Genomic DNA, 17,678 nt, shown 5'->3' with positions numbered 1-17,678 from the left:
CCAGCAGAATTCTTCACTGAAATCCATTTTTCAAAAGAGCAAACAGATTTTGTTATATTCAATTTTGAAATCTGACATGGGGCTAGACATATTGTCAATTTCCCAGCTGCCCCCAGTCATGTAGCAGCTGCCTTTGGCCTTGGGAGGAGCCCTCAGCTACTCAGATGCCGCAAGGTTTTAACTTGAGAGGAGCAAAGTAGATGTTCTGAACGAGTAAAGGGGCATGTGCTTTTCCAAGATTTTGTACAGAAGGCACAATTCAGGGAATAGACGAAAAGCGTAGTCAGGCAGGCCGGGGTTGATACAGGCGGAGTTCAAAGAATAGTCAGGCAGGCAAGGGTCAGGATTGGTAGAGTTCAGAATAGTCAAGCAGGCAAGGGTCAAAACTGCAATCAAACAGACAGAAATTGCACCAAGATACTAAGCATGTTAGACCTAACAACGGGCAATGATCTTCAGCCTAAAGCCCCTTTAAATAATCAAAGTTCGCGCCAAAACGCAATGACGTCATGACGTTCGCGACGCATAAAACCTGGAAATGCACGCCATGCATGCCATAGGATAAACAGGCAACAAAGAAGAAGCAGCACCATGTGGAGGCGCGGTGCATATCCCCTCTGGCCCACTATACCACCAGGGTGAGTTATCACACAATCTTGTTTGGAACTCTTTACTTAAAGACTTTGAAGAATTCTTTGAGAATTTTAGATAGACCAGTAGACCAGTTAAGACTATAGATTGCTTATTCAGCCCTGATTCAAATTTTGTATATGCGTACACTGTCTGTGGATGTTATGACAAAGAGGGCAGAGTTCATAAAACAGATTATGGGGTTTACAGTCTACTTAAAGAATGGTGTTAAACGGAAAACACCAAGAGAGTTGAGATCAGGCTTATACAAGCAGTTTTGGCTCCACTTTATTCATAGTCACTAGTATATAGGGGGACAGAAATGTAAATCATTTAATAGTCACATTTTTAAAAAAGAAATTTAAATGGCCCCTTCCCATATAATATATACAACTGTTTGACTAATACTAGAGAGAGTAAAACACCTGTTCTGATTCTAAATAATCCATCTTTGGCTAATAAAAAAACAAATACATTTGAAAAAATTATTTCCCCATATTTGTTTTCCTCAAAAGGACTGCTGAGTGTGGTTTGCATGTAGTTCATAATGGAATCCTCCATGTAAATTGTGTAGCATTTGGTAAGTGTATTAATTCACTTTTTTTATACAGTTCAGCTGTACTAAACAATGCCGTTTAATATTATTTGATATCTGGATCAACCTTTTTAAGCCCACAAGGTCATTAAAGGTTGATGGATGAGATCAGGATTCCATGTCTCTTTATCAAGGATCTCTGCCTTCCTGTAGCCTAAAGGACATATGAATTATAAATCAACTTGCTCCACTCAAGGTCAAAGAAAGCAAAGTAACATTTAATGTTGAGTGTATTTGTCTCAAGAAGTGTTTTTGACAAAGTTGATACATTTCACAGGAATTGTGGTAATTTAGAATCTAAGGAGCACTGGCCCCTCATGTCAGTTTCTTATAATCATGACTACTTGTCTTCCCATCGTACAAGGAATTGTTATGACTTGTAGGTTTGAACTGTCATGCAGGTTAAAGTCTACAATGAAAGGGCAGAGACACACGCTGCTATTTCGGGAGATTAGTCGCCCAGCAACAAATCGATTCTTCTTCTTCGGGCAAATAATCTCCCTGAACTGCCTTCCCACCAGCTAGAATGTAAATCGCAGGCAGGATGGTGCTCGGAAAGCTTTGTTTTGCAAAATCCCTCAAAGTTGCAGCATGTGTCTCTGCCCAAACAGAGGTAACTGACGTTCTCTCGATAAAGTGTATGAACAAGTATTTTGTGTCTAAATTAAAGGATTTTTAAACCTAAGCTAATTGGACCATGCATATATGATATGTTATTACCTTCATCATCTTATATTTACCTTTGCCATGACAAGCACTATGCAGTATTTCAAGCAAAGGACCATGAGTTACATGACATTACTGCAGGAAACTTTATGCACTATAAATAAAATATATGTTTTATATATTTAACATATATATGTACTGTATAACATATATATATATATATATATATATATATATATATATATATATATATATATATATATATATATATATATATATATATATATATATGTATAGAGCAATAGCTTTGCTTATCATTTATTTTGGTAGCACCACCAAGTTACACAGTGTTTTATATTAATGAATTAATTCAACAAACAAGAGTAACTGTAAAAAAATGGATCCAGGGGCCCTAGTCCCAATCTAAAGGGTTAGGTTCCATTTGAAACATAATGAATATGAAAGCAGTTGAATTCTGATCAGTTAAGATGAATTCTCTAAATAGATGGGTCTTTAGGGAGCATTTAGAAATTTGGAAATAAGGGGAGAGTCTGATGGCAGAGTTCCAGAGACAGGCAGAATCCCAAGAGATGTCTTGCAGTCAGGAGTGGGATGGAGCATATCAGTCACTCTGACAATTAATCCTGTTAGTATTATCACATTAGTGTTTCCACTAATAAAATACACAGGTCATGTCAGACAAAATATGAGATAACCAAATTGGAAGGGTGTTTGTATGTTCTAGTTTATGAGACTTAATGAAAACTTCATGAGAAATAAAGAAGATCTTTAGTTGTACAACCAATTAGCATTACAGTGTTTCAGTACAGCTGCTTCTGTTACATGTAGTTAATCCAAATGTGATCCAGTGATACTATCATGATAGCATAAACTAATGGAGGATTCTTCCAAGGACTGGTTATAAGAATATCTGGCAAAGAAGAGGTTTCCATTAAGCATGGTGACTAATGAGCAGTAGATGGATGCTGTGTCTGAAATGATCTGCTTTTGGATCTGTATTAAAGGAATAGAGAGTTGCCTCCCTTAGCTCTGCACATCTGTCTTGCCTTTCAACTTAATGAATGACAAAAATATATATATGCACAGGCAAATGATATGCCTTTTGGGTGCAAAATTGTGTTTGTAACTATAGCGGTCTATAGAATACTGTATACCCTAAAGCATGTTTATTTTTTAACCCCCCTCTGGAAATCTTTGGGTTGCCTCTGGATATTCCTACCTTAGCAACAATGTCAGTCTCTGGCATAATCCCTGAGGTCTACATTTTAGAATTTGCAATATACATCAGTTTTGCATGCAACAGCAAAATTATGTTCATATCTTATTTTACAGTTTTAGCTCATTATACAGTATGCACTCAGTATGTACAATATGAACTTAGGTTATTTGGACCTATAAAAGATACATTTTAGAATATGTATGTATAAAGGATTCTTATTTAAAACTCCAAAAGCCAATCAGAAACTTATATTTTTAAATTTTGATCTATAATGCTGCCATTTATATGATTAATGGTTGGCATGTAATTGTTGGTAGATTTTAATGGCCAGCCCTTTTTTTGATGTCAAATAATATTCATTTAAGCATGCTAGAGAGGGTGAAATCAAATTTGTTAAAACCCCTTGCTGTTTTTGTATTACTAGACATGCAGAAAATCCATGATGTCAAATGCTTTGCAATGAATTCGGCCAAATAATCAAAAAAAATCTAAGACAAATTTGAATACTAGTATTTCAACACATCTGAGCTCAATGGTCAAAATTTCATTTTGTTCCACATTTGTACTCCTGTGAGTGATAATTCTTAGTTCTAAGGTGTAGTTTGTGTTACACATTTTCTAGGCTTCAATGACAGAATCAAGGGGAAAACCAAAACTCATAACTTGGCTAAACCCCTTTTTATTCTAAACACCCCTATTAATCACAGAACACATAGAACTTTCCCAGTCCTATTTAATTGTAAAATGTCTTCCTTTAAACTGAAGCAATTATTTTGAAAGATAACAAAAATCCAAGACCAATTGGAATACTAGTATTTAAACACATCTGAGCTCAATGGTCGAAACTTGATTTTATTCCACATTTGTACTCCTGTGAGTGATAATTCTTAGTTCTCAGGTGTAGCTTGCGTTACACATGCCAGAATCAAGGGGAAAACCAAAACTCTTAACTTGGCTAAACCCCTTTTTATTCTAAACACCCCTATTAATCACAGAACACATAGAACTTTCCCAGTCCTGTTTTATTGTAAAATGTCTTCCTTTAAAATGAAGCAAGCATCCAATTATTTTGAAAGATAATGTTAATAAATCAAATTTATTTTACTACAGTGTAAAACAGAGTGGCAGCTTGCACACATACATGCTTATTTGCCATTAGCAGGAGTGTCTCTTAAATTAAGTTTAAAGGTGAGCAAACATTAATTTAATACTATAATGAATTTCTTAGGGAAAGGGAAAGGGAAAGATACTACTACAGTGGCCAGACAGTCTAAGAAAGTATAAAAAATAAGTCCATAAAAATATCACATTGACAATAAATAACAGGTTTAAATGTAAATAATAAAGTAATAAAATTAGATGAAAGTCAAGCCTGGATTATCTTCTTCTAGTTTGTGGTCTACTGAATAATCCTTTGCTGTTATCTTGGAAGGGCTTTAGAACATTACTAAGAAATGGCCTTTGCCAGTACAGGGTGCTTTTCTTAAATGTTCACCTTAAAAAATCCTCTTAGGTGGACATGTAATTTATTTTAGGAATCTAATGCTTGATACTTTATAGGCTATTAGGAGTTTTTGTGCAGCATTTTATCAAGAGGCACTTTCTGTTTGATTCCTGTAACTGGATGCTTATCTTGTGGCTTTGTTGATTGTCTGAAATAGAATCACTGAATCTTCTATTAGATAAGGTTTTTCATGTGCACACATGGATGCCACAGATCATCTGATTGATAACAAACACACAGAGACTCTAAAGTAAACATAGAGTGATTAATATAAATTTTAAAGGTGAGCAAACATTAATTTAATACTATAATGAATTTCTTACCAGGGAAAGGGAAAGATACTACTACAGTGGCCAGACAGTCTAAGAAAGAATAAAAAACAAAAAGTCAAAAATATCACATTGACAATAAAGAACAGGTTTAAATGTAAATAATAAAGTAATAAAATTAGATGTAAGTCAAGCCTTGATTATCTTCTTCCAGCTTGTGGTCTACAGAATTATCCTTTGTTGTTATCTTGGAATGGCTTTAAAACATTACTAAGAAATGGCCTTTGCCAGTACAGGGTGCTTTTTTTAAATGTTCGCCTTAAAAAAACCCTCTGAGGTGGACTTGTAATTTATTTTAGGAATCTAATGCTTGATACTTTATAGGCTATTAGGAGTTCATGTGCAGAATTTTATCAAGAGGCACTTTCTGTTAGATTCCTGTAACTGGATGCTTATCTTGTGGCGTTGTTGATTGTCTGAAATAGAATCACTCAATCTCCTATTAGATAAGATTTTTCTTGAGCACATATGGATGCCACAGATCATCTGGATGATAATAAACACACAGAGACTCTAAATAAAACATAGAGTAATTAATATAATACAATAATAACCATGTGTCACTAGTTCATAATGTGTGGTGAAGATTGTTTAGTGACAAAATGCAAAATTATGCCATGTATATTCATGTACACATGCTCTTCTGATGTCACCAGTGTTTACAAACCCAATGATTTACATTCAAAAGAGGGAAAAAAAACTTCCACTGCTCAAATTCAGCCCCTGTAGATCCCTGCTCCTGTTTCCTGCTCCTATAGACTGGGAGGCAGCTAGAAGCAATATTCAACTACAATATATGCATAAAACAAAGAGAAATCTTGAGCACTCAGTCTAACCCATGTTAACCCGCATTGACCCGCTGCTATTTTGTACAGCGCTTGGACAAACTTACATTCTGGAGTTGGCCAATTATTTACATGAGTTGTCTAAAATCCTGAGATATGTCATGCATATATCCTGCGTTCCAAAAAAGAAGAAAGCATAGGTCATGTTATTGTACTGTAAGCACAAGAAATATTATACCACACATAGTTGTTTCTGTGTAGTGCATTGTACGGAGATGCTCGTTCATGATATACGAAGATGCTCACTTATTACAATCCAAGATCACTCTTTTTCCTGAAAATTGGAATGAAAAAACATGCTCTCAATTAAAAAAGTCACAAAAACTCAAATGGAATATTTGGGCCAAAACCTGTTGAACGTTTATAGAAGTCAATGGGAGTTGAATTTCAACTTGTGAAAAATGTATTTTCAAAATGCAGTTACCATCTGCTGATTTATGCAGAGAATTAATTCAATCTAGTTTTTCCAAATCAATGGTTTTTTTGTAACTATATTAGTCTTTGGAAAAAAAAATCTTGATTGAATTTAATTGAAGTTTATGGAATTTTGCATGAATAAGGTTTTATGTTAAATATGGATTTTTGAAAGTTTTGGAGCAAATAAAATGTGTGTTAAATAGGTTTAGCAGATCATGTAAAAAATCTGTGATATAATGGCTCCACTGTATTTAAATGAAATCAGTTTGCAATGTGTTGCCCAGAAACCAGCATTTGTTTGAAGTGGCCTGGTAACCTTGATGTTGAGAATATAGGGGGCAACTTTTCCATACATGTCTAAATCATCTTTGGTTTATATGCTTTACCATGTTTTGCAGACTGAGATGTAGTGAATGAGAAATATGAAATAAAATTATAATTTGCTCTTCTACTTAAAAAATAAATGTTTTGTGACAGCTCATCCTTTCTATATATTACATTTTCCTTTCATGTGTTTTTATGCTTTTAGTGGACGGTTGCATTGACTGGTCAGTGGACTTAAAGAAATACATGGCATTGGCAGGTGAACCCGTGAGAGTGAAATGTGCCCTCTTCTACAGTTATATCAGGACTAATTATAGCATGGCTCAAAGTGCTGGACTCAGGCTTATGTGGTATAAAACCAAAGGAGATCTGGAAGAACCAATCATATTTTCTGTTGTGAGAATGAGCAAGGATGATGATTCCATATGGGTTCATACAGCAGAAGTGCAAGACAGTGGACTCTACACCTGTGTCCTGAGGTAAGAATGTGATAGAAACAATATTGCTACCAGTTTAATACCTGGAGGATGGTGGTGTGTAAAGAAAAAGATGATTTTGTAGCACATATGTGTCTCTGTTTCTGAATTGTGGATCACATTTAAACAGGTTAAACACCTCATTTTATACATTCTTGCAGTGACAGATGAAAGTTAAAATATACACAATTTCAGCCTGTGTGCTTTTAGCTGTATTGATTACAAAGCTTTCATATTATACATTGAAATATAACTGGAGACACTAATCAGATTCTTTTTGTATTATATGGGGTTTATCTGTTATAGTTTCTGTATCTATAATTTCTTCAGTGTCTCGTATCACACTTTAAACCATACAGTATCTCACAACCCATCTTGCAATGTGAAGCCAACACCTATGTTTAGCGTCACTTCATCACAATGCTCAAATGACATCTCAACTTTAGACTTAACAAATTCAGATGCAGGCAAAGTGCCTTGAGTGTGGCACTGTATAAAACAAAACTGCTGCATTAATCACATGTTAAATAAACTATAATGTGACTGTGATTGCTTGATGGGCTTGTTGTTTTACAAAAAATAATAAAAGGTATATGTTGTTGGTAAACTATCAAAATGTATCTTCTTCTTTGAATTCAGAGTGTAAAATCATATAGTTGTACCACAAAAGGAAGGCCTGCAATTTAGTCTGACATAAGGAAGGAAACGGGAGCTTATGCAGCTTTTGTAAGCAGAAATATATGTTCTTTAGATAACGTTAATGATTTGCCACAGCTTTGATAAATGGAAAAGATGAACTGAGTAACCTCCTGTAAGCAGGGCTTAGCTCATATTTGGAAAGAGATTTTGTCTCGCTCTGCATTACAATACAGGAAAATATGTGTACATTTTTTTATGATGTTCTTATTGGATAATCCTTTAACACCAGAGTAAAGCCAGATGGACCTTCCCAAATGCTTTATTCGTTATGTATTGTAGAACTTTCTTTGTATTGCCTTTCCTCCAGACAACAGTACTAGAAATTTGGTTGCTGTCTTTTTCTGTCGATACAAGCTGTCTGCTGTCTGTAAATGAGTCTCAGCTGGAGATTTAACTCTCATTCCCAAGATATCAGGACACACATGGATGCTGTTAGAAACTTTTTATTATTCCCTAACTGCTGCTTGTGCAAACATCCCAGACTAACAATACATACATTTTGAGTGATGGAACAGACCAATAATATTATAATAGTGGATGGCTATATTATTTCCAGAACAACACTTTTGTACTGTAATCCCAGACAGTGTTTATGCAACCTCCAAAAGGACAATGTGCAATGTAGTCGAAGGTGTCTCACCTCTAACCAAGACTCAAATTCCCACAATGACTTGAATTATTTTTTACAGGTCTGTTAAGCAGCTGGCTTCTGTTATAAAGTTTCAGTAGTCATAACCAGCAATTCAGAGAATAGCAAGGGATAGAGAAATATTGCTTTCAGCAGCACATTAATTCTTAAAGGGTCATGACCCAAAAGTGGTTCCTCATCCTGCTTCCAGGGTCTCCTAGAGCCCCTTAAAATAAAAATTCTAAATAAATTCTGAGGTTGCAAAGTTGACTTCCAGGCCATATACATGCTGAGGATTCTGATCTTGTTTTGGCTTAAACATACATGAACTGTAAGTGGAAACATAATGCGAAACAACTCAAAGGTATAATGATAACAGCAGGCCTCATTCACAAGTGAGGGCAAAACTCAAATTGGTGCAATCCACCATGTTTGTTTTTCAGATAAATCAGGGGTCATAATAATATTACCCCTATAGATGTAACTTGTGTGATTCTTGTGCTGTTTTATATTAAAGATTGTCTTGTAAGCTCTATGGGGTAGCAATGTCCTTCCTCTTGCACCTTTTAACACTTAGAACTTAATGTTCAATTTAACTCGATCTTCTACAAAGTGCTCTGCACTAGATCAACAGAGTACTAGATCAGCTCTCAAAAAACCTGGAAGGTAGGGGTGAGTGGGGGGATGGCAGGGGAGGACACCCACCCTTTAGAATTGAGCATGGCCAAACACAGGCCACACTTGATTCTATGCGCAGGTCTCTTTGGACGGAAATGGAGTCCCTACTACTATTTGCACCATGCCTCGTGCAGTGGGCAAAGTGCAAAAAAATGTCCCATTGCCAGGAAACCACACATCACATAAGGCATATCACAAGAAATATGTACGGTGAACTTTTTCCACCAAGATAATTCCATTTCTTTTTTTTTTTATTTTCAATATATAATTGTAAAGTAGCTTTTTTATCTCATCTGTTAGATCAGGTTAATTTATATAAGTTCTAACTAAGTATCTAATATCTAGCATCCATAAAAAAATGTCAAGTCTTTTCAGGGTATACCTGCTTTCTCATATCACTGTAGACAATTATCTAATTTGTAATTCAACCACTTAACAATACTGAAGTAGTAGGAATAGCCTCCTGTTGTTATAAGTAGAGACGAGGCAGAGAAATGTTGCTGGAATATCAACATTATCAGTGGGTGGAAATCCTGTAAAGGAAGAGCATAGTGGGTGGGGGTAGAGGAAACAGTAGGTCTGCAAAAGCTGCAGGCAATGATCTAACAGAATATAAAAAAGATAAAAGAAAAAGTCTACAAAACATAACATAGGTAATGAGACAAGCCATGGCGCTGCTAGCAACTGATAATGTCAGAGGCACACTAATAGAAAAAAGATTCTTTCTAACAACTTACTAAATAGAGAGTAAATAGATAAGAATAAGGTCACCCCAGTAATAAATAAGCTGAACAAACAATGGTGTAGCGTATATATAAAAACTGGTTTTGATAACATCTTAAAGCCTATACCAGAAGCACAAAAACCTACATTTTCCAGATACAAGATGGTCACAAACACATAAACAAAAAGGAGATGCTGCGTTCAATCCATATAAAACTGGTATAGATACAGGAAGCTGATACCACATAGGCTGCCCCCCAAACCCCTCATTTGTGCAGGTGGTTTAACCAGAAGTCTGCAAATAAGTCTCAACAAAGGAAAATTTAATTAAATCTAGTAGTTGGAAGAGACTAATGTTCTGATCACACGTATTACTAATTACTAGCACACAACCAGCCAGATTCAATATGGAACATTGCATGTCATTGCCCATTTTGCATCAAGGCAAAGGTGCAACGCTGCATGTTATTTACAGTTTCAGTGGAAAGATATTACAGTATGTAATAAATTTCAATAATTACAGTAGTTCAACTTAGTTAAAATTGCAACACCTCTACTTCAAGGTAAAAGTGGAGTTAACCTTTAAATGAGTAATAACAATCATATGCTCGCTCATGTCCTTTATTAAGCCCTAAAGAAAATCAAGTGAACTATATCACAGGCACTGCTATAAACAAGGAAAGGAAGTGAATGGACAGACACAATTAGCTGCACAGAAATCATGCTTACAAATCACATTTAAATAATACCACACAATTGCCCTTCATATTGAGTAGATACAACATGTTTCTTTGCTTCTGCGTTCATACCTAACATTTTATAATAATTATGTAGGATAAGTTTGTTCCCATATTATTAGTTCCCATATATTAGTTCCCCAACTAATTAGAAGACTTCTAACATTAAACCTGTCCTTTTACTGATTTTCTTTCATGGACTTTTCCTTTTTGTTGATTTCATAACATTTTATACATTGCAGTCAAAAGCTGAACAGACCCATTATCATTTTAATAGTTGTGTATATGTATTTGCAACTAATAGACCAGATTTCTGGCAACGAAGAACAGTTTTCCTAATTTTACCCAGATTTCATAATTACAGCTCTAAGAGGAAAAGCAAGCTGAGTTTGTACGTATAGCAACATGTACAGGTTTCCACTATGGCGATAAAGTGTCTGTATCATTAAAATGCAATTTTCCCTATGATAACTTCTGACTTTTCAGAATTATTAAAAAGAAGCACCTGCTCTACAATATGTTGCAAGTCTCTTTGGCAGTCATTAAATCATAAAGCCTTTGAAAATATCAAGTGTTTGTTGTATTTCTCAAGTCAACAGCACAAGCCATAATAAAATCTCTCAGTTCCGTCCAGCACATTTGGATAAAGACCTGCTCATTGGAATTCAGACCTACAGTATTTAATCTAAGCATCAATTGCCTCATCATCCTCAAATAACTTGCTGACAGAGGGTACAATCACATTACTGAAATAATATTTGTGCCAATCCATCCATATTCCCCTGTGTCTTTTGTTGTTTTGTTAGATGATTGGAAGAATTTATCCTATTTAGTTTATCATCAAATTATTTTGCTGAAGGTTAATGACTAGTATATAAAGAGGACAATGTGAACTATGTTTAACCTGTCAAGAATGGTTTAGCCTTCTTACAGACAAGGGTATACTGTTTATTAAATTAATGGAGGGTTTTGAAATTACTGGGGTCAGGCAAACTCCTTCACATTACATACTTATATACATAAAAGTCTCTCATCTGGCCATGCTGAAATAAATATTTCTATTTTTATGCACCTGAGTGTTAGATACTTCTCATCATTCCTGCCATCAACCTCTTTCCGCAAGAGAACAGTCAACATAATTATTTGATACCTATTCTGGTTGTCCCACAGTCCATTCTGCGAAGGTGGTGTCATTAAAAGTAAATATTATTGCCAATATATAGTATCTGAGGTACAGTATATTAGCCCTTTTAGTATCAAGGGGCTAATATACTAGCCCTTTTAGTAGTAATGAACAGTGCTAAGAGGCAACGAGTTGTCTAACATTGCTAAGAGGAAAAGTCTAGTTGATCTGATTTAATACTTGCATATAGAGCAGTATCTGTTGTTGTATGATTTGTATTTCTGCATCTGATTTTTACATTTCTTTATATTTAGAGGTCCATACTTATTGGGTGATAGTGTTTAATTTTCCTTTAATTATTGTTTTTTTTTTGTCTAAACTGCATTCTTCTTTAGTACAGATATAGGGCCTATTATCCGGGATATTCTGGACATGGTGTTTTTCGAGAAAAAGAATCTTCATCCTTTACATATACAAAGTAATTTAACCATTGAATAAACCCAATAGGAGCATTTTTCCTCCAGTAAGATTTTATTAAATCTTAAGGTCAATCACATGGTATTTGTGAGGACTATTGGGGATTCAAACCCTGGTCTGCATTGTATTCAGCTACTGTCATGTCCTGCTGAGCCACTTGAAGAATTTGGAGTTTGCTACTCACAACTGTCCATATAGACACCTGCTACCTCTGCTATTTCGCTGTTTCAATCTTCACTCTCATTAAGACCAAGTGTCTTTAATCTGGTCATTATGGGCCAATTAAAGCCAGTCTCCTCCTGCCTCCTGGGGCTGAATCATCTGGTTCAATCTGGTTATCTTGCCCCTTGTTCCTGTTCAGCCTTGTTCCTGAACCCTTGCTCCTGTTCCTGTATTTGCCATTTTGACCTCTGGATTTAGACTCGGCCTGTTTCCTTTAACTTCTTAACACAAATAATTTAAACTCTTTACTTCATGATACCAGCATTGGGTTTATTTTCCCAGTCACATTGAATTACGGTATAATACACTAGTACAATGCACTAATACGTGCAAGTGGAGAATGTGCAATTAATTAATACTTAAAGCTGTTAAGGACCTTAAATCAATGAAAAATGGGATAGTAGCGATGATAAATAATATAAAATACAAGGATCAGCTAAAAAATAAACTACAAATTATTAAAATTCATAGACCAATTTATTAGAATAATCAAGCTCCAAAAATCCCTATAGAGATAAAATATAATATCAAATTAACATACACAGAGGTGAAAAAGCAAATTATCATTTATACATAGTAACCTAAAAAAGGTTTTTTTCTCCTTTAATCAGCCTCATCAAAAGTATCAAATATATCAGGACCTTATATAAATAGGTGTAAATCAGTCTATAAATTGGTAAAACTTTCTGCATTAAAAACAAAGGAGGAGAATGGCAGTGCACAACTAAATGTTCAAATGATCTGTGTAGCTGGAAAGTGCCTACATATAAAAAGGTCAATTCCCAACATAAGACACAACCCGCTTCAAAAGAAATAACTCATCCTGACCAGGATTTATGCAGTTCCCTCTACCTCAATGCCACTCAATAATGTTATGTTAATTTGATATATTGTTTCTCAATATAATTTTATGAGCTTGATTATTCTAATAAATTGGTCTATGAATTTTAATTAATTTTAGTTTCTTTATTTAATTGGTTTTAATTATGCTTATTTAAAAGTTAGGAGTCAAAATAGATATAAGCACTTATCCTTATATTTTAGAAAATTAAATTACGGTGATCAAACTGTGCCTTACAAGTTTAAAAGAAATGGAATGACATAGTGCTCATTTTTATAAAAACAGCACATAATCTTCTTATGTTATTATTATGAATAATTACAATGTTTTCCATATATTAGTTATCATTTTAAATGTTGTTTTAGAAGATGATATTAAGGTGCAAAACTGGGCCGGCTCATCACATTATGCCAAATAATCAGATATAACAATTGCAACCAATCAATTGTGTTGTTACTCTGCACATCTTAATTGGCCTACTTGGAAAGATGTACCGGTGAGCTTTAAACTGCAATCTTCTCTTGAGTCGTAGACCAGTACTTGTCTTAATAGCATTATAAGCCTTTCAGAATAAGAAATGGTTTATAGAAAATTCAAGAAATGGAAACAGGACCCTGGAAAGTGTTACTTAGCACAGCATACTTTTATGAGGGAAGCTAAGGGTGCAACAATGTTAACTTTTAATTTGTTATAGAATATCCTATTCCTAGCAACTTTGTATTGGTCTCCATTTATGTATTTTTTTAAGACCATGCTTTATGTAAATGAACCATTTTCCTAATAATATATTTTTTTAGTAGTATGTGCCATAGGGTAATCCTAAATAGAAAACTGCCATTTTAAGATATAAGGGCCACCCCCTGTGGGCCTATGATTCACAGTGCACAGAAGCAAACCAAATAAACTATACATGTTAGGTCACATAAGCCAATTAACAAACAAAGTTTTTGTCTTTTGCTTCCACACTTCTTCCTGTTACAGTTAGAGTTGCAGTATTTCTGGTCAGGTGATCTCTGAGGCAGCACACAGACCATCACAAAATGGGGCTCAAGAAAAAAAAATGAAAAGGGCAATAATCAATTAATAGTTTGGTAGGATTCTTACATATGACACTTACTATGATGTAAACTGTTGCCAAAAGGGGCCTGTCACCCCAATAAATAATGCCAAATCATATTTTATGATGTTAGTTAAGCAAAATAAACTACATTTACACTATATACATTATTTAAATTTTGTTTTGTTTAGTCTTGGACTTCACAATCAAGTCAAGCAGGTGCCATTTTGTGGACAGTGTTATTAAGGAAAGCTTTGTATCATGCCAAAATCTTGTTTATGTGCCAGAATGGGGCACCTGATGCCCATGCACTGATTTATCAATTCGGCTGTGAGGAGGGAGAGGGAATGAGAGAAGTGGATTGACATCTAGGAAGTGCAAAATGGAAAGTGAAAGTAATTGCTTGCTCCACCTCTATAGAAGAGGAACAGGCAATATATGATTGACTGCTGACACTTTTAAACACGTTTATAGCAGTAATGGGTGTTTTAATAAAAAAAGAATTTGCGTTTCATATTCAGTAAGTAAAACAAATGTACATGAATGCAAAGGAGTACTTCAGTGTGAAATAACACAAACCAGAAATGTCAATACTGTTCTCCCTGTTGCTGGTCATTGTTACTAAAGATCCAACTTTGTTAAATATTCAACTATGAGTTATACCAACAGGGCTTATACAAATCCATGAATGAAGGGGGGCATTCGTCAGAGAATTAGCATTTTATTAAATTAACCAATTTTTCTGTAATGGGTTAAAGCTGTCAACTTCAATTCTTTTCTGTTGGTGGTAATAGCTGAGGGTCATTACTGACCTATGGATAGTCGATTTGGCAAGTCCCTGAAACAAAATGAGAATTGTAAATCTAAAACCTCAGGCTCAGGGTTTGATCCTGGGACCTCCTAGTTACTGGCTGCTCGCCTTAACCACCGGGTGAGGATAGAAGCCAGCAAGTTCATGTTTACTCTTCACTGGGTCTCAGGATTAGCTAATTTACTCCAGCATCCTTACTGGTAGGCCAGGGTCAGCCAATCAGAGCTGACCCTGCCCTATATAAAGCCAGCCCTCCTCACCACCAGTGCCTGAGTATTGTCCTTTCTGAGCACTGTGGCACTGCCCCTAGCTCTTTTCCCTTCTCTGGCTCCTTACCTTACCTTGCCTTGCCAGAACCTTGCCTTGCCTGACCTTGCTCTTTCCCTAGCCTTGCCTTAGTCCTGTTCCGATCCTGTTCTCCAGTCCTGTTCATTTCCTGCTCTCCAGTCCTGTTCGTTCCTGCTCTCTACACCCACTCTGTCCTGTCCTGGTCCTTCCAGTCCAGTCCAGTCCTGCTCTCTAAGACCCAATCTCTCCTGTCCTGCACTGTTCTTTGCCTACTCCTGATCTGCTCCTGAGCATTTGTAAATTTTAACCTATCTGTGTTTTTCTACAAGCAGTATCGGTTATTACTGCTTGTAAAAAGATACAGTAGACCTGAAATCTGAGCCATAAGTGATTTACTTTTGTATTTAAAAGGGTCAATGAATAACAAAAACTTTTCCAATTAAAACTTTTGCCACATTTCCAACACAATCGCCAGTTATTATATTTGTTATATGTTTAGTCTTGTATGCAACAAAGTTGAATACAATGATGATATATATGAATATTTATATTTCACAGGCTACATCTTGCAGTGCTATACTTCCAGATGCACAACCTTCTGTGCTGTCAGTATGGTTCTTTCTCTAGAAAAATGTCCTCTTTTATGTAGCTGTTAGCACAAATGTGGATGTTTTTCAGTGCCCAGATTTAGAAAATTTCTAAAATGTATAAATATAGGTTCATATTTTAAACCAGCTGGGAATTCTTATAATTATTACGTAAAGTCTAAATTATGATACCTTGAGGTTAATATGTCTCTAAGGAATGTCACTGTGTATCTTTAGCTTAATGAGAATGTTAAACAAGGGAAATAGATGCCTTTTCATTCAACACAGGGCTTTTTTTAGAACACATTTAAATGGCACAATTGCTAAATAATATATATAATTGAACTTGCTATCAACATATGCAGAATTTTAATGCATTTTGTTGAGTTAACCCTGAAAATATTATGCTAATTCAATGACATATACAGAAATATATTCAAGAAATTGTAATACTTTCATGTATACACACAATGAGTGTAGCTAACGGAATACTCTTCTGTGGCTTGTTTTGTTACTTGCTGTTCTTATAGCAAAACTATAAAATAATAATTTGTCTAAAGCATTTCTAAAAACATGTATTTTATGTTTGCATTTAGATATTATGGCATATATTTTGTACACAGAGAATTATATGAATTAAACATCATTTTAAGCTTTCTTGGAGAACATACCAGTAGCTATTTTATAATTCTATGTGCAATGCCTTTCAAACTTCTGAGTAGTCTACAATGGCCAGCAATGTTGCCTCTGCTCTACTGCACATGTTATGACACCTGGACACACAGCATAATTCATCACTTTCTACCAATCACAGGTCATTTTATTTTTTTCTTTATTTCACAGTTCACACAAGCAAATCATTTTAGCGCATTTAGTCTACAAAAGCCAGTCTTTCATTCAATGTGTGTTTCTCCTGCCTTAATTACACTGTAAGCTCTCTGTAGTTGGAACGCATTTCCGCATGACTAGTTATCCATTGATGATGCCCTCAAGGCTGATTTCATATATACTGTGACTTATATATTAACATGTCCTCTGCAAAGCACTTTTCCCATCCTGTATATAGCTGTCTATAAATATACATTTTGTGTGGACACAGCTAGAGACTTGAAGCTTTTATGGAAGCTTATTATACTGTAAAAATGTAGCTCTTCAGTTGGGAATATAATTAGCTTTAAATGGGCATATGGACCTCTTGCTCCCACATCTCAAATTATATTTTAAGCTTCCGTTAACTAAACTAAAATAGCCAGAATTAATCATGCAGGCAGCTGAAGGTTATCAAGCCATCAGTGCAACCCTTCCAGCAAATTGCATATTAGACGTTATTTCTGTATGTACCTGTATAGCCACTGAAGCTTAGCATATATGTCCAACAGTGCATTGTGCACAATTGCTATGCATTACTCCATGTTGAAACTGAATTATGGTAACAACAACTTCCACAGTAATGTAATTCAGGTACAATTTCAGGTACGACGGAGTCATGAATGTATACCCTGGTATCATTGCTAACATCTATGCAGATTAATTGTGATTATCTACGATATATGTAATTCCAGTAACCTACCTTAGTATGATTTTTGCATATTGTTACAGCTTTATAGGTACACGGATAATGTAATAAATAATGTAATTAATAGTGTGACGTTTGCCCATATCTAGAAACCCATTGCAACCAATGAAATGTTTGTTGTCAAACAGCTGAGCGGTAAATGCTACCAGGTTGCTATAGGTCACTATAACTCATGCATTTACAATGTACTGTACTAATTGTATTC

General features: G+C 35.2%; 1 protein-coding gene across 1 annotated transcript in view; it reads left to right on the top strand.

Annotated features, from left to right (window-relative positions):
* LOC108700132 (X-linked interleukin-1 receptor accessory protein-like 2) overlaps positions 1-17,678 on the top strand; it is a 470,858-nt gene that overhangs the window by 221,597 nt on the left and 231,583 nt on the right. Inside the window, exon 3 of the mRNA XM_018233033.2 lies at positions 6,756-7,029. Coding sequence (XP_018088522.2) covers positions 6,756-7,029 — 274 coding nt within the window. The remainder of the gene's footprint in view (positions 1-6,755; positions 7,030-17,678) is intronic.

Source organism: Xenopus laevis, chromosome 8S (genome assembly GCF_017654675.1).
Source record: "Xenopus laevis strain J_2021 chromosome 8S, Xenopus_laevis_v10.1, whole genome shotgun sequence".
In the NCBI taxonomy this organism is placed as follows: domain Eukaryota; kingdom Metazoa; phylum Chordata; class Amphibia; order Anura; family Pipidae; genus Xenopus; species Xenopus laevis.
This window is presented reverse-complemented; position numbering and strand designations above follow the sequence as displayed.